A 22,670-nucleotide genomic window follows, 5' to 3' on the forward strand; every position below is an offset into this window, starting at 1 on the left:
TTGGATGCTAGCTTTTTGTCATTCACAGATGAGGACTTCAGAATACCTTTTGGTCTGGAGATCCCTGCAGTCCTCCTCCATTTGGATGATGTAAAGCTCCTCTGTTCTTCCTGCCAGACTGCATAACCTGCCATTTCCCCACATTCTGTTCCATTGGCCATGTTTTCTGCCTGCTTACCTAACCTACCTGTATCGATCTGCAGATTCTTTGTCATCCTTATTGTGTTCCAACCTACTTTTGTTTCATCTGCAAACTTGGCTATAGTCCATTTACTCACCTCATCAAAGTCATTAATACATATTGTAAATAATCGTGGCTGTAGCATTGATCCCTTTGCTCCTCTGGTTGCAGATTGTCATCCTGAAAATGCACCCTTTATCCCAACTTCATCTTTTGTCAGTTAGCTAATCCTCTATGCATGCCAGTATACTGCCTCCAACACCATGGGGTCCTATTAAGTAGCCTAATGTGAGGTATCTTGTCTAACATCTTCTGAAAATCCGAATATATTACATCCACTGCTCTCCCTTTATCTAGCTCATTACCTGCTCAAAGAATTTAATAAATTTGTCAGGCATGATTTGCCCTTCACGAAGCCATGCTGACTGCTTGATCATGTTATGTACTTCTAATTGCTCTGCTATTGCTGTTTTATAATTTACTCTTAACATTTTCCCAATAATTGATGTTTAGCTTACTGGTCTATCTTGCCATTATTAAAAATTTCCTTCCTTCCCTTTTAAAAAGAACATGTTACATTGGCAATTTTGCAATCCTCTGGGGCTTTTCCAGAATCTAATGATTCCTGGTTGATTAGTAGCTGTGCATCCACTGTTTCTGTAGCTCTGCCCTTATAAATCTTGGAATACATCCTGTTAGGGCCAAGGGACATGCCAGTCTTTAGCCTCATTAGTTTCTGCAACACTTTTTCTTCTACTGATAGTTATTGTATTTATTTCCTCTCCTTTTGTCTCTTGAATGTTTAGTAATTTTAGAATGTTGTTAGTTTATTCTAGTGTGAAGACTGATGCAAAGTATTTCTTCACTGCCTGTGCCCCTTCTTTGTTCCCCATTATTATTTCCACTGCCTCATTCTCTGAGTGGAACTGTGTTCGTTTTGGCTTCTCTCTTCAAAGAAGCTGTTATTGTCCATCATGCTATTTCTTGCAAATTTACACTCAACTTATCTTCTCATTTTTTTGTTTTTTTTTAGTCCACTTCTATTGGGTGTTAAAACTTTTCCAATCATCTGTCTTATGACTAATCTTTGCCACATTGTATGTTTTTTTTCTTTCAGTTTGATGCTATCCTTAACTTCCCTGGTTAACCATGGTTGGTTTATCCCCTTCTTGGAATTCTTCATCCTCACTGGAAGATGTCTTTTGTTTTTATTTTCATAAACATGTGCCATGGTTCCTGAAACATCTTTGCTGCTAAACCCTTTTTCCAGTCCATTTGGAAATCCAGTGCTGTCTTCATTCCTTTGCTAAGTTTACATAAGGGCAATTGCAGAGTTGTTTCCAACCCAAGTTCCTCCCTTTCAAACTGAATGCTAAATTCTATTATGTTATGGTCAATGTTTTGGTAGGGATCTTTTACTCTGACACCATTTATTGAACCTACCTCATTACATGTCACCACATCAAAAGTAGCCCAATTCCCTGGTTATCACACATTGCTCAAGAAAACTGTTCCGAATATACTCTACAAATTCTTACTCCTGGCCTCTTCTGCCAATCTGACTATCCCAATCTATATCAAGATTAAAGTCACCTGCGATTAATGGGCTCCATTAGTTATATGTCTTCATTATTTCCTGTTTATTCTGTGTACCAATATATGGCTACTGTTAGGGAGCCTAGAGACAACTCCTACCTATCTGCCTGTCTTCTTTATTTCCTCTCTTCACTCACACTGATTCTACGTCTTACAATTCAAATCATGTCTTGCTATCATGCTTATTTCATCAAATACCATCAGTGCTATCCACCACCCTTTTCTTCCTGCCTGTCCTTTCAAAAGTCACATACCCATGAATATTTAATCTCCTTACAAACAGGTTTGATCTCCTTACAAACAGGTCCCCATAATGACTTATAAGATCATATCTCTTAACTTGTATTTGTGCGGTCAGTTCATCTGTTTTGTTTCAAATGTTACATTCAATTAGAAAGCCATTGGTTTTGCCTTTTTTTCCATCTTTCGAACCTTACCTCAGTTATTTTTTCATGTTTGTATATTCTGTCCCTTGCCCCACTTTTCCCTCTAATTACCTCAAAGCCCTGTCTACAGCTGTAGCTATTCAATTTGCCAGGACACTGGTCCCAGCACAATTCAAGTGAACTCTTCACCCCCGTGCCCAGAACAGCTCCCTTCTACTCCAGTACTGGTGCCAGTGCCCCACAAACTGAAAGCCATTCCTCCTACACCAATCTTTGAGCTACGCATTTAACTCCTTGACTTTTATAACCCTATACCAGTTTGCCCATGGCTCAGGTAATAATCCAGATAATATTACCTTTGAGGTCCTGCTTTCTAATTTAACACTTAAGTTAATCAAAGTCTCCATTCTTGTCCAAGAAATAGAGTTGTTACTAGTGGACAACTATTAAGTTTGTCTCCACCCTCTGCAAGTGCTTTTTTCAATCCCAAAGAGATGTCCTTAACTCTGCCACTGGGCAGGTAATACAGCCTTCAGGACACCTGCTCATAGCTGCAAAAAACAGTATTTTATCCTTAATTACATTCCTGTTTATTTCCTCCATTTGAAAGGCACCCTGTATAAAAGTGCTGTGGTGTGTTTGCTCATTCTCTCGCCCCACTCACGTCTGCACAACTGCAATAACTTACCATTTGGACAATTGCAGCAGCCAAGACTCTTCAGTTTCCTCCTCATACCTGCCTTGCCCGAGTTACCCCTTCTGTCCCTGAACACGGACCAATTTTGAATAAACTATTCTAAAGGGAGCAAAGTGCCCACATAACTTGACTGAATCAATTCGAAGGCTCTTTACAGCCACCTCACTACACTCAATCCTACCTATTTTGTGTCATCAGTACCCTTGGAAATATTGTATTTGGTTCAATAACGCAAATCATTGATAGAGATTGTAACTGGGAATAAGGCATTGATCCCTGTAATACCCCAATTTTCACTGCCTTCCACTCCAAAAATGCTTGCTTATTCCAAATCTTTGTCTTCATCCCCTCTCAAATCTAGTCCATACCAATATATAACTACCCATACCAAGAGCTTTGATTTTTCCCATTAATCTCTACATGGAAATTTATGAAAGCTTTCTGAATATCCAAATGTACCACATCCATGAGTTCCAACCCATCTCTGTTGTTAGTTATGTCCTCAAAGACTTTCAGTGGATTGGTTAAATACGATTTCCCTTTCAAAACTTCATTTTAACTTTCACTGCTCCCATTAGTATTATTTAAGTATCCTGTTACCACATCCTTTATAATTACCTCTACGATTTTTCTGACCTCTGATGTTAGGCTAACTGATCAGTAATGCTTTGTTTTCACTCTCCTTTTTTAAAATAATTGCAGAAGTGGCCCACCAAATTATTTGGGCTGTTCCAGAATCTACAGAATGTTTGGAGCAGCTGCTATTTCCATGATCACCTCCTTTACTATCCTGGAATATAGATGATCAGGTCTGGGGGATTTAACAATTTTCAATCCTGTTAATTTCTCCATCATTTTATTTAAATTGATACTAACCTCCTTAAGATCTTCCTTGCCAAAAAAGCTCTGCTTCCCTATTAGTTCTAGGAAGTTACTTGTGTCATCTTCTGTGAAGTCAGAACTTAAGTAGTTGTTTAATTGTTGTGCCATTTCCTTGTTTCTTTAATATCAATTCTCAGGTTTCAGACTATAATGGGTCAACATTTGTCTTCCCTAATCCTCCTCTTTATATACTAAAAGAAGCTCTTGTAGACCCTTGCAAATTTACTGCCAAACTTTATTTTTTCTTTCAATCAATTTCTTGGCTCTCCTTTGAGCTCTGAACTGCTCCTACTGCTCAGGCTTGCTCTACTTTTACTCACGAACGTCCACAGCAACAACAGGCTACTCCTCAAACCTGCTCAGCTATTTACCAAGGTAATGGCCGATCTAATTGCAACTTTAAATGCACATTTTTGCTTATTCCTGATGATCTTTCAGCCCCTTGTTTAACAAGAATCTGTCTACCTCCACCTTAAAAATATTCAAGAACTCTCCTTCCACCACCTATTCAGAAGAGAGTTTCAAAAACTCATGACCTGTGAGAGAGAGATTTTCACTTAGTCTCTATTTTAAACGGCACTCCTCATTTTTAAATATTGATCCCTAGTGCTAGATTCTCCCATAAGAGGAAATATCCTCTCTATATCTACCCTGTCTAGACCCTTCAGAATTTTATATGTTTCAATCAAGTCAAGTCTTATTGTTCTACTCCAGCAGATGCAATCCTGGCCTGCCCACCCTTTCCTTACAAGGTAAACTTGCTGTTTCTAGATAATAGTCCAGAGGACTTAGTCTGAACTGCTTCCTACACATTTACATTCTTTCTTAAATAAGATGGCCAATAATATGCGTAATACTCCAGATGCAGTCTTCCTATTACCCAGTATAACTGAAATATAATTTACTTTTGTGTTTAATTCCCCTCACAATAATGCAAACATTCTATTAACCTTGCTAATTAATTACTGTACCTGGATGCTAACCTTTTGTGATTCATTCACAAAGACACACAGATCATGGCGATCCGGTAATCCTCAACTCCACTTTCCTGCCTTTTCCCCATAATTCTTGATTCCCTTACTAGTTAAAAATCTGTGTATCTCAGCCTGGAATATACTTCCTCTATTGTAAAGAATTTCACAGATTTGCTACCTTCTGAGAGAAGAAATTAATCCTGATCTTTGTCTTAAATGTGCAAACTCTTTTCTAGTCGTATACTCTCCATAAGGTAAAAGAACTTTTCTTCATCTAGTCAGGTTTCCTACGGATCATGTCCATTTCAATAAGATCACCTCTTATTCTTCTATATTCCAGTAAGTACACGCCCAATCCACTCAACCTGTCCTCATAAATTAGTCCCTCCATATCTAGTACGGATATAGCCTAATTAACTTGCTCTGGACTGCCTCCAATATCATTATATCTTTCCTTCGCTAAGGTGCCCAAAACTGTTCTGTATTCAAGCTGTGGTCTGACTAGTGCTATTTTATTGTTTTAGCAAAACCTCCCTATTTTTAAACTCCATTCCCTTTGAAATGAAAGCCAACATTTGATTTGTCTTCCCTAATACCTGCTGAAAAGAAGAGGCAGTAGTGCATGCTGGAAATGTGGGCAATGATAACCTGAATGTGATAGAAAGGAACAGAATATGCCAAGTACATCTGATCGGGAGGAGTCTGCAACAAGTCGGAAATGCTGTGTAATTGACTTGTAGGAGTGTGCATTGAATCAGCATCACTGAAGCAGGCTGAACAAGGGAGAGGAGGAGCCTGTGCTTCTGAAAGAGCCAGGGGGAGCTGAGAGCAGCAGCTTCAGAAAGAGCAGGTGGGAGAACAGAGTCAGTACCTTTATAAAGTGATGGGCAGTGATGGCAGGAGATAAAAACCAGCGGCAGAGAGCTCCTTCAAATTGTTTCTTCCTGCAAAAGTTCAAGTCATATCACAGTAAAACAAATAGGTGATTGCTGGGTATTTCACCCCAGTTTTTCAGTTGGGAAATTTGTTTAAATCAGGAAGTGTTATTACAGCTAAATATACAGTTAAGAACTTCACCCTTAAAATATTTAGCATAAAAATGAATTAATTGAATTGAATAGAGATGACTCAGCAGATGATGTGCCACAGCTATACTATAATGAGCCAGTGCAAATCATGGTGACCACATCTGCAGCAAGGATTGGCCATTGGAGAAACATTGACTGAGCGTTGATGACTTGGAGTCCGAGTTAGAGACACTGTGACATATCAGGGAAGTAAGATACTTACCTGGATACTGTTTCAGGAGGCAGTCGGATTAATTACGTCAGATCAGGTGACTGTGTGGACTTTGCACATTCTCCCTGTGCCTGTGTGGGTTTCCTGCAGGTGCTCCGGTTTCCTCCCACAGTCCAAAGAGGTGCAGGCTAGGTGGATTGGCCTTGCTAAATTGCCCATACCGCTCAGGGATGTGTAGGTTAAGTGGGTTAGACATTGGAAATGCAGGGGTAGGGGAATGCTCTTCGGAGGGGCGGTGTGGACTTGTTGGGTCGAATGGCCTGTTTCCACACTGTAGGGATTCTGTGATTAATTACGTCAGATTTGGTCCATGGTCAGGGATAGGTAGATGAAACTGTGAATGTGGCAGATTTGGGGGTTCAGAATCAAGCTTCAGAGGAACCTCAGCCAACGGCCTCATCCGTTAGGTACAAGGTTCTTGTACCTGGTGTGGACAAGGGAACAGACTACAGAGAAGATGAGTGAACAGACCACAAAATGGTCCAGAATACCATTCAAGTGGCAGCAGAAAAGAGTAATGTGGTAATAATGGAAGATAGCATAGTGAAGGGAATAGATACTGTCTTCTGCAGTAAAAACAGAGCCCTAAAGGCTGCCAAGGGCCAAAATATTTCTTTCAGGTTCAAGACGAATTTGGAGTGTGACGGGAAGGATCTTGTTATCATACTTTGCATAGGTCCCAACAACATAGGTAGGACGAGGAAAGAAGTTATGTTGAGGGATTATGAGCAGCACAGATGAATTGAAAAGCAAAGCCACAAAGGCAATAATCCCCAAATTACTACCTGAAGTAAGATAAGTGGGCATAGGGTCAATAAGATTAGAGAGATTGATGTGTGGCTCACGGAGAAATAGGTTCTGTTCCATGGACACCACCACCAGCGCTGAGGTAAGAGAGACCTGTTCTGTTGGGACAAACTTCGCTTGAACCATACTGGGGGACTAGTGTCCTGGTGAATTGTATAACTAGCATTGTGGAAAGATTTTACACTGATTATTTTGCAGGTGGAGAGGGTTGAATTGAAATGAATTCTCAATTCAAAAAGAAACGAACAGAGGTACAGGATAGTGAAGAAGCAAACGATAAACAAATTATGACAAAAAAAGTACATGCAAAAGTATGAAGCAGAAATTAATCAGCGACAAGAATATTGCTAAACAGTCAAAGTTTATGGTACTTTATTTAAAATTCACGTAGAATCTACAATAAAATAGATGAATTTGTGGCACAAATAGAAGTAAATAAATATGTCTTAATAGCTAAAATGAAGATATGGTCGTGGGGTGACTAAGACTGGGAACTCAATATTCAATAGTATTGATTAGAATAGGAAAAAAAAGAAAAAGGAGGTGATACCTTTTTTGTTTGGCAAAGGAAGGTGTCACTGTGATGGTGAGTAGTGATAAAGGTGCAATATGATGATGTGGAATCAGGGTAAAAATGAGGAGTGGCAGCGAAAAGAGGCCACGGTTGGGAGTCCTTTGTATCTCCACAGAGTTACCTCACTATAGGACAAAATTTAGTGAATGCATATATGAAGGGCAATTATCATGGTCGATTTTAAACTGCATATTCACTAGACATGTCAGATTGGCAAGAGTAATATAGAAGGCAAGTTTCAGGATTGCTTCTTAGAGCAGTATGTTGCAGAAACCTATATGGGAACAGGCTCTTTGAAGTCTAGTAATGTGTAGTGGGGTAGGATTTAGCAAGAGATGTCTTAGTTAAGGATCTTCTAGGGGTAGCAATTGTGTCATTGTAGAATTTCAAAAGCAATTTGAAGGAGGTCCAGTCCCTATACACCTCCATTCCGCATGCAGATGGCCGCAAGGCCCTCCGCTTCTTCCTGTCCCGCAGGCCCGACCAGTCCCCCTCCACCGACACCCTCATCCGCCTAGCCAAACTCGTCCTCACCCTCAACAACTTCTCTTTCGATTCCTCCCACTTCCTACAGACTAAGGGGGCGGCCATGGGTACCCGCATGGGCCCCAGCTATGCCTGCCTCTTTGTAGGTTACGTGGAACAGTCCCTCTTCCACACCTACACAGGCCCCAAACCCCACCTCTTCCTCCGGTACATTGATGACTGTATCAGCGCCACCTCTTGCTCCCCAGAGGAGCTCGAACAGTTCATCCACTTCACCAACACCTTCCACCCCAACCTTCAGTTCAACTGGGCCATCTCCAGCACATCCCTCACCTTCCTGGATCGCTCAGTCTCCATCTCAGGCAACCAGCTTGTAACTGATGTCCATTTGAAGCCCACCGACTCCCACAGCTACCTAGAATACACCTCCTCCCACCCACCCTCCTGCAAAAATTCCATCCCCTATTCCCAATTCCTCCGCCTCCGCCGCATCTGCTCCCACGATGAGGCATTCCACTCCCACACATCGCAGATGTTCAAGTTCTTCAAGGACCGCAACTTGCCCCCCACAGTGATCGAGAACGCCCTTGACCGCATCTCCCGCATTTCCCGCAACACATCCCTCACACCCTGCCCCCACCACAACCGCCCAAAGAGGATCCCCCTCGTTCTCACACACCACCCCACCAACCTCCGGATACAACGCATCATCCTCCGACACTTCCGCCATCTACAATCTGACCCCACCACCCAAGACATTTTTCCATCCCCACCCCTGTCTGCTTTCTGGAGAGACCACTCTCTCCGTGACTCCCTTGTTCGCTCCACACTGCCCTCCAACCCCACCGCACCCGGCACCTTTCCCTGCAACCACAGGAAATGCTACACTTGCCCCCACACCTCCTCCCTCACCCCTATCCCAGGCCCCAAGATGACTTTCCACATTAAGCAGAGGTTCACCTGCACATCTGCCAATGTGGTATACTGCATCCACTGTACCCGGTGTGGCTTCCTCTACATTGGGGAAACCAAGCGGAGGCTTGGGGACCGCTTTGCAGAACACCTCCACTTGGTTCGCAATAAACAACTGCACCTCCCAGTCGCAAACCATTTCCACTCCCCATCCCATTCTTTAGATGACATGCCCATCATGGGCCTCCTGCAGTGCCACAATGATGCCACCCGAAGGTTGCAGGAACAGCAACTCATATTCCGCTTGGGAACCCTGCAGCCCAATGGTATCAATGTGGACTTCACCAGTTTCAAAATCTCCCCTTCCCCCACCGCATCCCAAAACCAGCCCAGTTCGTCCTCTCCCCCCACTGCACCACACAACCAGCCCAGCTCTTCCCCTCCACCCACTGCATCCCAAAACCAGTCCAACCTGTCTCTGTCTCCCTAACCTGTTCTTCCTCTCACCCATCCCTTCCTCCCACCCCAAGCCGCACCTCCATCTCCTACCTACTAACCTCATCCCACCTCCTTGACCTGTCCATCTTCCCTGGACTGACCTATCCCCTCCCTACCTCCCCACCTATACTCTCCTCTCCACCTATCTTCTTTTCTCTCCATCTTCGGTCCGCCTCCCCCTCTTCTCCCTATTTATTCCAGAACCCTCACCCCATCCCCCTCACTGATGAAGGGTCTAGGCCCGAAACGTCAGCTTTTGTGCTCCTGAGATGCTGCTGGGCCTGCTGTGTTCATCCAGCCTCACATTTTTTTATTATGAAGGAAACACCAACTTGGATCTCAAACCAGCAGCCCCAACTTAGCAGGCTGGGAAAATAGACTAAGGAAAAGTATGCAGATGAGCAGTGGCAGACATTTAAGCAGATATTTCATAATGCTCAGAAATAAGGATTCACTGAGAATCATGGACCACCTGTGGTTAATAGGCAGTCAAAGAGACTATCCATTCAAAACTTAAAGCATACGAAGCATCAAAGTAGTGATAGGCTAGAGAATCATAGAATCCATACAGCGTGGAAACAGGCCTTTTGGCCCAAGAAGCCCACACCGACCCTTGGAGCATCCCACCCAGACCCATCCCCCTATAACCCACACACCCTGAATACCATGGGCAATTTAGCATGGCCAATCTACCTAGCCTGCACATCTTTGGACTGTGGGAGGTAACTGGAGCACCCGGAGGAAGCGCACGCAGACACTGGGAGAATGTGCAAACTCTGCACAGGCAGTTACCTAAGGCTGAAATTGAACCCAGGTCCCTAGTGCCTTGAGGCTGCAGTGCTAAGCACTGAGCCACCATGCTGCCCCAAGAGGTTTGGGATTTTTTTTAAGGAAGCAGTAGTGGATGATGGAAAAGCTAATAAAGAGGGAGGAGGTTGATTATGAAAGTAAATCGCCAAAGAAAACAGCAAGACTTTCAAAAGGTATAAAGAGACTAACTAGACTAATGGCCCCACCTTTACAGCATGCAACTGGGAAGTTGATCATAGGGAACAGAGAAGTAGCAAATAATTTATACCAATATTTTTCATCAGCCTTCATAGAGGAGGACACTATAAACATCCCAAAGGTAACAGATAGGCAAGGTGCTCATGGGAGGAAAAATGTTGTAATATTCCCTATGCCAAATAATAAAGTATTTGACAAACTAATGGAATTAAAGGCAAATAGGTTGCCAGTACCTCGTGGACTGCATATAACGGTTTTAAAGGGAATGTCTGCCGAAATAGTGGAGGCATTGGTCAAAATATTTCACAGCTCGATGAATGCCAGAAGGGCTCCAGCAGATTTCAAAACCCCATTCAATTATGAAGAGAAGACAGTAGGTAGGACATTATAGACCAATTAGCCTATCATCTGTCATAGAATCACAACAGTGCAAATAGAGGCTATTTAGCTCAGCAAGTCTGTACGAGCCCTCCAAAGAGCATCCCACCCTCTCAACGTAACCTCACAGTTACCATAGTTAACCTACACCCAGCCTGCACACCACAGGACAATTTAGCATAGCCAGTCCGCCCAATCTGCACATCTTTGGGCTATGGGAGGAAACCAGAGCACTTGGCAGAAACCCACGCAGACATTGGGAGAATGTGGAAACTCCACGTAGTTGCCCATGGCCAGAATCAAACTTGAGTCCCTGGCACTGTGAGGGAGCAGTGCTAACCATTGTGAAATACGAGAGTCTGTTATTAAGAAAGCTATAGGAAATGAAGCTTTGCATTATTCAAGGGAAATCATGTTAACAAATTTCTCCGTGTTCACTGAGGGATATAGCAAGCAGAGTTGATACAGTGGAACCCGTAGATATAGTGTATCTGGATTTCTAAAAGGCATTCAATAAGGTGCCGTGTGAAAGATTATTGCACAAAATGGGAACTTAGTGTTGGAGCACAATGTATTAGCTTGGACTGAGGATTGGTTAACACAGAAGAAAGAGAATCAGGATTGAGTTTTTTTTTCACGTGAAGATAAATAACTAGTGGAGTGCCTCAAAGATTAGCCCTAGGACTTCAATAATTTCCCATATATAAATAATTTGAAGGAGGGATAGAGTGTAATTTATCCAAATTTATTACCAATAATAAATATAGGTGTATTGTGATGAAGACATGAGGGAATCTGCAGGGGAATACAGATAGGTTGGGTGAGTAAGCAGAAAGTTGCCAGATGGAGTTTAGTAGGAAAGTGTGGGGACATGTACTTCTGTAGGAAGAATAAAGCAAAATATTACATAAATGAACAGAGATTCCAAAAATATGCGCAGTGATGAAGGATCTGGGTGTTCGTGTACTTGAAACACAAAATACATGCAGGTGTAGGAGGTAATTAAGAAGGCAAATAGAATTTTGACCCTTATTGTGAGATGGTTGGAGTTTAAAAGCATCAAGGTCTTGTTACAACTGTACAAGCTGTTGGGTACTGTGTCCAGTTTTGATCCCTGTAATTTTAAAAAGGACATACTGACATTAGAGGCTGTTCTAAAAGTGATCCCTGAGATGAAGGGGTTGACTTAGCAAGAACTGCTAAGCAGGTTTGGCCTTTATTTGTTAGAATGTGGATTGTATTGAATCATACAAGATTCTGAGGGGGGCCTTGACGGTTAGATATTGAAATGATGTTCCATGGCTCAAGGGTAGCGTAGAGGCTCAGTGGTTAGCACTGCTGCCTCACTGCGCCAGGATCCAGGTTTGATTCCAGCCTCGAGTGACTTGTCTGTGTGGAGTTTGTGCATCCCTGCTTGTGTCTGCATGGGTTTCCTCCCACAGTCCAAAGATGTGCAGGTTAGGTGGATTAGCTATGCTAAAATGTCCATAGTATCTTGGGTGGGAAATGCAGGGATGGGGTAGGTCTGGGTGGGATGCTCTTCAGATGGATGGTGTGAACTTGATGGGCCGAATAGCCTGCTTCTACACTGCAAGGATTCTATTCTAGTGGGATAATCTTGAATTAGGGGACATAGTTCCCCATAGAATAAAGGGATACTAATTTACAGCTAAGATATCTGGAATTCTCCACCCCAGAGTTGTGCAGGTTAGATCACAACGTTTTTAAGAGGAGATAGGTTTTTGAAATTTCAGTGAGCTGGCACAAAAGTTGAATGAGGTCTGGTGCAGCTCGATCATGCTCTTGTTGAATGGAGGGGTAAGCTTGCAGGGCCAAGTGGCGGCCCCCTCCTATTTTTTATTTTCTCACATGAGCCCATAATGTCTGAACAAGGAAAACTGGTAAGGAGACAGAAGTAACAGTTCTTTATTAAATGTACATGTCACTTGTCATGCAAGGTGAATTGATGGCACAAGTAGAAATAACTTGGTATGACATAATAACCATTACAGCGAACAAGATCTGGGAAATAAGTATTCAAGATACTTGATATTTCAGAAGGTTAGGCAGAAAACGAAATTGGTGAGAAAGCTCAGTTAACCAAATATTTGAGATGTGTACAATGTTGTGAAATGATCTTGTCTTGGAAAATCAAAATGGACTTTGGAGGCAGACAAAACTTCTGCTTCTGTCTGTTTCTGTGGCTTGATTCCCAGAAACAGTTCACCAGCCTGTAAGCTTAAAGGCTGTACTGTGTATCAAGCATAGATGACAAGGAGACAGTCCTAGTCCTCGTACTACTGCCTGTCATAGCTTTGGGAAGGATTTGCAGTTCGACAATGTACTTGTTTGGTCATATTACAAATGCTATCCGTTGCACCACAGGACCACTTCAACACAAGTTCACATAAAAATTCAAAACTTTTACTGTGATTCTTCTCTACGGGAATAGAATTGAAAAGCTCTGTTAAAGATATGAGTCCTGTGCACAGTCCCTAGCATGTTTTTCAGGAGTGCTTTCAACGTTGCAATGAATAACATGAGCTTAAGAGCTCCCATCTATGGAAATGTGTTTCCTCAAGTTTTACCATGTTAGGATATTAAATGAAGACTGCCAGAACATGTGGAGCTTATAACTCACTTTGGAGTTAGTGAAAATTGAGAGCAATGTATAATGTGTAGCTGCATCAATATTGCTTTTACATTGTTACAGAAAAGTCATAACTACTAATGTGCTGCACCGTCCACCTATCCACAACTTCCTTCAGAGGTTATTAGATACTAGCACTCTAACAAACTAGTTTAAACTGGTATGGCAGGTGGGTGGGAACCTGAGCTGTATACCGGAGGTGAGAGTTGATGCAGGTGAGGCAATAGCAAGAGGTAGACCAGCTAGTGGGAAGGATTTTCCAGGGAAGGAACCAAAGGATCAGTTAAAGTGTGTTTGCTTTAACGCAAGGAATATCAGGAATAAAAGTGATGAACTTAGCACCAGGTACTGATCCATGCTCTATGATGTTGTGGCCATAAGAGACATGGGTTTCTCAGGGGCAGGAATGGTTGCTGGATGTTCCAGGGTTTAGAGCATTTAAAAAGAATAGGGAGGGGGGAAAAGAGGAGGGGGTGTAGCACTACTAATCAGAGAGGGTATCACAGCTACAGAAGCTTCCATTGTCGAGGAAGATCTGCCTACCGAGTCAGTATGGGTGGAAATTAGGAACAGCAAGGGAGTAGTCACCTCGTTAGGGGTTTACTACAGGCCCCCCAATAGCAGCAGGGAGATTGAAGAAAGCATAGGTCAGCAGATTTTGGAAAAGTGCGGACGTAGTAGGGTTGTTGTAATGGGTGACTTTAACTTTCCCAATATTGATTGGAACCTCCTTCGAGCAGAAGATTTGAATGGAGCTGTTTTTGTAAGGTGTGTTCAGGAGGGTTTCCTAACTCAGTACGTTGACAGGCCGACGAGGGGAGAGGCCATTCTAGACTTGGTGCTCGGAAATGAGCCGGGGCAGGTATCAGATCTTGTGGTGGGAGATCATTTTGGAGATAGTGACCATAACTGCCTCACATTCTACATAGCTATGGAGAAGGAGAGGATTAGGCAAAATGGGAGGATATTTAATTGGGGAAAAGGAAACTATGATGCGATTAGACACGAGTTAGGGAGCATGGACTGGGAGCAATTGTTCCATGGTAAAGGCACTATAGACATGTGGAGACTGTTTAAGGAACAGTTGTTGCGAGTGATGAATAAATATGTCCCTCTGAGACAGGCAAGACGGGGTAAGATAAAGGAACCTTGGATGACGAGAGCGGTGGAGCTTCTCGTCAAAAGGAAGAATGTAGCTTACATAAGGTGGAGGAAGCTAGGGTCAAGCTCAGCTCTAGAGAATTACAGGCAGGCGAGGAAAGAGCTCAAAAATGGTCTGAGGAGAGCCAGGAGGGGGCACGAGAAAGGCTTGGCAGAATGGATTAGGGAGAACACAAAGGCATTTTACACTTACGTGAAGAATAAGAGAATGGTTAAAGAAAGAATAGGGCCGATCAGGGATAGCATAGGGAACTTGTGTGTGGAGTCTGAGGAGGTAGGGGAAGCCCTAAATGAGTTTTTTGCTTCTGTCTTTACGAAAGAAACAAACTTTGTAGTGAATGAAACCTTTGAAGAGCAGGTGTGCGTGCTGGAATGGATAGAGATAGAGGAAGCTGATGTGCTGAAAATCTTGTCAAACATTAAGATTGACAAGTCGCCAGGCCCGGACCAGATTTGTCCTCGGCTGCTTTGGGAAACGAGAAATGCAATTGCTTTGCCACTTGGCATCCTCGCTCTCCACTGGAGTCGTACCTGAGGACTGGAGAGAGGCAAATGTAATTCCTCTCTTCAAGAAAGGAAATAGGGAAATCCCTGGCAATTACAGACCAGTAAGTCTCACGTCTGTCGTCTGCAAGGTGTTAGAAAGGATTCTGAGGGATAGGATTTATGACCATCTGGAAGAGCATGGCTTGATTAAATGCAGTCAACACGGCTTTGTGAGGGGCAGGCCATGCCTCACAAAACTTATCGAGTTCTTTGAGGATGTGACTAGAAAAGTTGATGAGGGTCGAGCTGTGGATGTGGTGTATATGGACTTCAGCAAGGCATTTGATAAGGTTTCCCATGGTAGGCTCATTCAGAAGGTCAGGAGGAATGGGATACAGGGGAACTTAGCTGTCTGGATACAGAATTGACTGGCCAACAGAAGACAGCGAGTGGTAGTAGAAGGAAAATATTCTGCCTGGAAGTCAGTGGTGAGTGGTGTTCCACAGGGCTCTGTCCTTGGGCCTCTACTGTTTGTAATTTTTATTAATGACTTGGATGAGGGGATTGAAGGATGGGTCAGCAAGTTTGCAGACGACACAAAGGTTGGAGGTGTCATTGATAGTATAGAGGGCTGTTGTAGGCTGCAGCGGGACATTGACAGGATGCAGAGATGGGCTGAGAGGTGGCAGATGGAGTTCAACCTGGATAAATGCGAGGTGATGCATTTTGGAGGGTTGAATTTGAAAGCTGAGTACAGGATTAAGGATAGGATTCTTGGCAGTGTGGAGGAACAGAGGGATCTTGGTGTGCAGATACATAGATCCCTTAAAATGGCCACCCAAGTGGACAGGGTTGTTAAGAAAGCATATGGTGTTTTGGCTTTCATTAACAGGGGGATTGAGTTTAAGAGTCGTGAGATCTTGTTGCAGCTCTGTAAAACTTTGGTTAGACCGCACTTGGAATACTGTGTCCAGTTCTGGTCGCCCTATTATAGGAAAGATGTGGATGCTTTGGAGAGGGTTCAGAGGAGGTTTACCAGGATGCTGCCTGGACTGGAGGGCTTATCTTATGAAGAGAGGTTGACTGAGCTCGGACTCTTTTCATTGGAGAAAAGGAGGAGGAGAGGGGACCTAATTGAGGTATACAAGATAATGAGAGGCATAGATAGAGTTGATAGCCAGAGACTATTTCCCAGGACAGCAAAGGCTAACACGAGGGGTCATAGTTTTAAGCTGGTTGGAGGAACGTATAGAGGAGATGTCAGAGTCAGGTTCTTTACACAGAGTTGTGAGAGCATGGAATGTGTTGCCAGCAGCAGTTGTGGAAGCAAGGTCATTGGGGACATTTAAGAGACAGCTGGACATGCATATGGTCACAGAAATTTGAGGGTGCATACATGAGGATCAATGGTCGGCACAACATTGTGGGCTGAAGGGCCTGTTCTGTGCTGTACTGTTCTATGTTCTATGTTCTAACAATAAATATTAGTAAATGAATCCTTTTGTCGGAATCTTCCAGGTCTGCCTGGAACCTTCAGAAGGGAAGTTGAGGATCCTTAATTGGGATGGTTGCAAAAGATCAGGAACAGTGGACAGTGGCTATAGAAATAGAAAGAAAATTAAGAAAACTAGAACTAGAAGTGCAAGAAGAAGATAAACTGAGTCATAGACATATGGCACAGAAACAGACCCTTCGGTCCAATCAGTCCATGTCAACGATAATCCAAGCTAAACTGGTCTCACCTGCCTGCGCTTGGCCCATGTCCATCCAAACATTCCATATTTGTGTTTTTATCTAATGGCTTTTAAAGTTTGTAACTGTACCCACATCCACCACTTCCTCTTGAAGGTCATTCTACAAAAGAACCACTCCCTGAAAAAACAAAGCTCCTTGTACCTTTTGAAATCTTTCTCCTTTCACCTTAAAAATATGCCCCCTAACCTTGAAATCTCCCACCCAAGGGAAAAGATGCCTGCCACTCACCTTATTTAAACCCCTCATGACCTTACAAACCTCTATAAGATCACCTGTCAACCTCCTACTCTCCAGACAAAAAAGCCCCAGCCTACCCAGCCTCTCCTTGTAACTCAAACCCTCCATTCCTGGCAACATCCTGTGAATCTCTTCTCCACCTTAGTAATATCCTTCTGTAACAGGGTGACCAGAGCCGCTCGCCATACTCCAGAAGAGGCCTCACCAATATCCTGTACAACCACAGTGTAATGTCCTAAATCCTGTACTCAAAGATCTGAGCAATGAAGGCAAGCGTGCTAAATACCTTCTTAACCACCCTATCTATATGTGACACAAACTTCAAAGAACTATGTACCTGAACCCCTAGATCTCTCTGTTCTACAATGCTACCCAAGGCCCTACTTTTAATTGTATAAGTCCTGTCTTTGTTTGATTTACCAAAATGTAGTACCTTGTATTTATCCAAATTAAAGTCCGTCCTCCAGCTCATTGGCCTAATTAAACAAGATCTCTTTGTAATCTTGGATAACCTTCTTCACTCTCCACTATACCACCTATCTTAGTGTCATCCGCAAACTTACTAACCATGCTTTCTGTATTTGCTTCTAAATCATTTACACAAATGACAAACAAAAGTAGACCCAGTACCAATCCCTGTGGAACATCAGATATGTGGGGCAACACTCAGTCTAAAATGTTACAGTTGAAACAGGAGACATCAGAGATTACTGCAGGCCCTGGTGGGAAGAATCTGACTCATAATTTCAAGTCCAGTGTGGAAATGTTTAAGTTTATGCAGACACTACAGAAATTTGATAGAAAGGATGTGGAGGCATTCTTCATGTCATTTGAGAAACTGCTAGCCAAATTAATTGGGCTAAACAGGAATTGAAAATACAAACCAGTTTGACAGGTATATTACAGAAAGTTTGTGCTTCATTGTCAGAGGAGGTTTCTTGGGATTATGACACTAAAAAGAAAACTATATTTGCTGTATACGAGTTAGAGCCTGAAGCATGTTAAGCAAAGGTTCCAGAATTTAAGAAAATTGCCTAAGCCAGCCTCTATTAAATTCGGAACTGTTAACCAAAGTAATTTTGACAGGTGGATACAAACTTTTGATGTTGAAACAATGTATGAAGATCCTAAAGAGGTTACTCTCTTTGAGGAATTTGAAAACTGACTATCTTCCATCATAAGAACCCAAGTTAAGGACCAAGGGCTTGCAAGTGCTAGACAGGAACAATTAATAGCCGATGCATATGAACTAATCCGTAAAACCAAATCATTTTTCCGCCGACCCAAAAAATTTGAAAGGAATAGAAAATGGGAGAATGAAAGGAAAGCACGTAACCAAAGTGAGAAATGGATAGCTGAAAATGTCCCAATCTCTTCCTCAAATCAGAAGGGAAATTACTGAGCATGGTGCTGAGAATCAGAAGCTAAGGTGTTTCCATTATAACAAGGTATTCATTAAAATACTGGAAGTTGAGGGGAAAACCCATGGAACTTATTGAACTCAAGAATGAGCCCAAAAAGGAACCAGAAGGAAAATTCAGTGGATCAGATTGTCACTTTAAGTACAACCAAGAAAGTGCTGTGAGTGTAGAAGGAGAGATATGAAAATATTTATGTGAAGGGAAGATAATTTCAAAGAGGCTTCGGTACTATTGTTAGCTCTTTAACACTGTAAAGTGTGTACTCAGCACAATTACAAGGATCATAATCCACTAGCCTTCATTGAAAAGATTTTAGAAATTGGAATGTGAGACTGTGGTTGGAGTCTTTTGTTATGTTCATTTAATTTAAACATTATTTATGGAGCAGGAAAAGAGAATGTAATTTTCCTGAATGTAAAATGTGCAAGTAAATGAAATGTTTTAAAAATGTTTTAAGATGTGTAAGGTTTCCTCATGGGGAAGAAAGAATAAATGAATGTAAGTCCTGTGTTTTGTTTGTACATCCCATGTTTTGTAATGAAGCACATTTTTGAAAGACCATTTTATATTCTTATTGTATTTTATTTTCCATATCTATTTATTTTTGTGTGTTTTAAAATCTATGGACTACAATGAGAGAGAACTGATTTCCAAGCATGGCTGTATGTTTTGAAAATAAAGAATTTGATAACTGTTGCGAATACTGTGTAGCTAGAGCTGTCGGGTTGTTTACAAGTAGCGCTGTTCGGTTGTCAGTGAGCTGAACAACTTGGATTATGAGTAAGACAGAGAAGCTAGTCGGGCCAGAAGAAAAGCCAGAAGATCTACAAAAACCAAAAACGCAGACTCTCCATTCTGTGCAATAAGCTGCTTTAAACCTGAGAAGATCAGGTTATCTTTCCTTCAGCCACTACAGGTTGTGACTTTGAATTGGACAAGTCAAAGACCATTCATAAGTAAACCAGCCACTCTGCGCTTATTGCAAACCAGTGGAAGCATTCAGAAAAAGCAAATTTGAGGAGAAACCTTCAGAACTTGTGTGTGCACATGCATGTGCATGGCCTAGTGGTATTATCGCTGGACTGTTAATCCAGAGATCAGGATAACATCCTGGGGATCTGGCTTCAAATCCCGCTATGCCAGATGAAATTTGAATTCAATAAAATACCTGGAATTAAGAAGCTAATGATGACTGTGAATCCGTTGTCAATTGTTGGGGAAAAACCCAACTGGTTCACTAAAGTCCTTTAGGGAAGGAAATTGCCATTCTTACCTGGTCTGGCCTACATCTGACGCCAGACTCGCGGTAATGTGATTGATTCTGAACTGCCTTCTGGGTTATAACAGATGGACAATAAATGCTGCCTAGCCCGTGACATCCTCATCCCATATAATAAATAAAGGAATAAAAAGGGGGACGTTTGTAAGGGGTTTAGAGTTTTAATTTATACAGTTTACTTAATTGTATACCTGTAGCTAGAACATAATTGCCTGTGATGTAGTATCCCTTGTTAATTCCAGAAACCTGGCCTTGATTTCTATCAAGCTAGGTCTGAGAAACAGGTAGTTTGTGCAGTTTTTTAAAAGTATTTAACTTTTGTGATGGCTGCAATAATAGTGGTGCCTGATTCCACTGCAATACTGCAACGAGTCATGACAAAGCAAAATGAACTGAACTTGAAAAGTAGCAAAAGTTGCATTCACAGTCTCACCTCCTTCATTAACATAAAATGTATGTTTTTCAATAGTAACAAAAAATTATTTTGTATTAGATTTTAAATCTTCTTAAAATTACTCAATAAAAATGTAATTCCCAGGTGTAGCTTCAAACGAAGATTTGCCAGCTCCTGGACCTAACTTCGACAATTGTAGCACTGGATCAAGAAGTCGAGGTAAACATTAGATAAATATAATGTTCAAAATTAGTTGCATCGTATTACATTTGTCTTTGTGATGTTATGCTTGGCTTGCATTTGACATAATTGTTTTGATATATTTTTGCAAACTTTATTGCTACATTGCGTTTTTGCCTTTATAATATCTTCACCATTCTTGCCTGCTGAATTGCTTTGCTAAGTGTTTTTAACCTTCATGTATTCTATTGTGACGTCCATTTCTACAAAACGCCCAACCAATTAACATTATATTTAAAAATGTTCAACAGGGCTGGTTTATCCCATTTTCTTATAGCAAGCATAAGTTATGACAGTATAAGAACTTATAGCAAGACTCATTGTAAAAAGTAGCCACACTTTAAACCAAAGTATTCACATTTACATTAATGCATGCTTTATTTTAAAACCATTCATTTTTTATGTATTTTGTATCCAGTAAGCTAAATCAATCATAGCTGTTTAATGATTTAACTAATCACATTAATGGAAATACTTCAACCACAGATAGATTAAATTATCAGTATATTTAGAACATAATTCAAATATTTTGCCATCTAATTTTAACCAGAATTTGTGGATTGAGGATTTATGAATTCTTTGTTCAGGTATTTATATTTGCATTTTTCCAAGTTGTTTTAGCTAGTTGCGTCCCCTACAAAACATAGGGTGGATTCCTCTTGGCTGAACAGAGGAAGCTTTGAAAATTGAACCAGGAGCAGGCTTGCAAATAAGGGGTTAGATCAGCAGCCGGACATGTTCACATGTGGGCCATAGATATTAACCCATTGGTGGTGGGGGGAGGGGTCCTTTCCACATTAGAAGGGTGGTGCTTGTTAAAATACACTGACAGTAGAGTTTTAAGCTATGGTGACAAAACTGAGAGAATAGTATGAGAATTGCCACAAGCTCTTGTCTGCATCGGGGCAATAACTTGCATTTTTGATTGTCTCAGCTGTTAAGATGAGATTGTTGCTAAAGAGTGGTAAGGTGTCAGTTAACCAAGATTATTGCTTGTTGCCCTCATTAACAGCAAAGTTTGTCTCATTAATATGCAGCTTCCTATTCTACCACCCAGTGGATAGAAACAAAGCACCAAGATTTCCCAAGATGAAAGTCATAGCAGGTATCTGCGACTCCAGCTTACCGATGGCCCCTTGGACCACCACGTTGGACCCGTGGTGCTAATATCTCAGACACAGTCCCAGCGCAGTGGTGACACTCACCCCATGTACATTGACACTAGCATATGACACATGCCAGCTGCTCAGCACCATCATAACAATTCTGGTGCTAATGGTGCCAGCCATGACCTGCATGGCCTTCCGTGATCTGCCAATTGCCAATATTGGTCTTTTGAATGGAAAGTGGCTTGGACCATGCTTAGAGTGGGTGGATCAAGTGTCAGTTTTATGGTCAAAAACCCTGGGCTCCATTTCTGCACTTTACTGGAAACTCTTTAAGGGGCAGTTGCATGTATCATGCACATGCAGAGTTCAGGTTCAGATCATTTGCAGTCATATCATACATGTGTAATACATTCATTATAAGATGTGGGATTCAAATGCTGGTTATAGCTCATGTAGACATGTTAGTGGCCCTTGCAAATTGCAGGTACATATCTTTGTGAAGCTGATGTTATCACAGGTGATTTTAAAAGAGGCATCCATAGTCCACATGTACACAGATATGGCAAGACGTCCTAGGATGCACAGGAGCACAGAACTGATTACCTATCCGCCTGCACTGTAAGTACAGTGGAAGACTCTGATATGCAATTATGCTTTTCATGGATAATTTGGGGCTGAGGGAGATGGGTATCATGCCCAGTGGAGTACTCGTTGAAGTAAGGTCCAGTGTCAAAATAGTGAATGGGCCATTCCATGGCCCTCATCAGAATGCAAAATGTCAGATTCTACAGAGGAGCATGTTAAGCTGCCATTTGTAAGCAATGTGACTGTTGATTATTCTCATTGCTAAGCACCTATTCTGTTACTTGCGTTTCCAACACAGGTTCATGCCAGCATAACCAATGGATCCAAGCATTTGTGAATGTTGTGATTGCTGGCCTGTGACAACATCCACAGAAATGAATCACAGAAATGTGCCAACAAGTCCGGGAAAAGCAGCAAGCTGTAGCAGAAGCCAAACAGCCTGCACCACATGAAGAGGCCACAGTTGAAAGCCATGTTGGAAGTACCAGATTCTTTATTCCTTAATGCCATTTGGCCTTGTGACCAGGGCATAATGTTAGCACAAGCTCTGGATATCTCGAAACACTGTTCGAGTGACCAATGCCAGCTGTTAAGAGTGTGATCAGCAACCTGTTAAATGAGTGGTAGTTCTGGCCTGGTAGCTGTCAACATGTCAGCTATGTTGAATGTTTATGC

The 22,670-nt window shown here is 42.0% G+C and overlaps 1 protein-coding gene across 13 annotated transcripts in view; it reads left to right on the top strand.

Moving 5' to 3' along the window:
- Window positions 1-22,670, top strand: part of LOC125454694 (girdin-like) — a 322,453-nt gene that overhangs the window by 271,839 nt on the left and 27,944 nt on the right. For all 13 annotated transcript variants that reach the window (XM_048535750.1, XM_048535754.1, XM_048535755.1 and 10 more), the window contains one exon: window positions 20,206-20,280. In XM_048535750.1, the coding sequence (XP_048391707.1) occupies window positions 20,206-20,280 (75 nt within the window). The remainder of the gene's footprint in view (window positions 1-20,205; window positions 20,281-22,670) is intronic.

Source organism: Stegostoma tigrinum, chromosome 9, assembly GCF_030684315.1.
Source record: "Stegostoma tigrinum isolate sSteTig4 chromosome 9, sSteTig4.hap1, whole genome shotgun sequence".
NCBI lineage: Eukaryota > Metazoa > Chordata > Chondrichthyes > Orectolobiformes > Stegostomatidae > Stegostoma > Stegostoma tigrinum.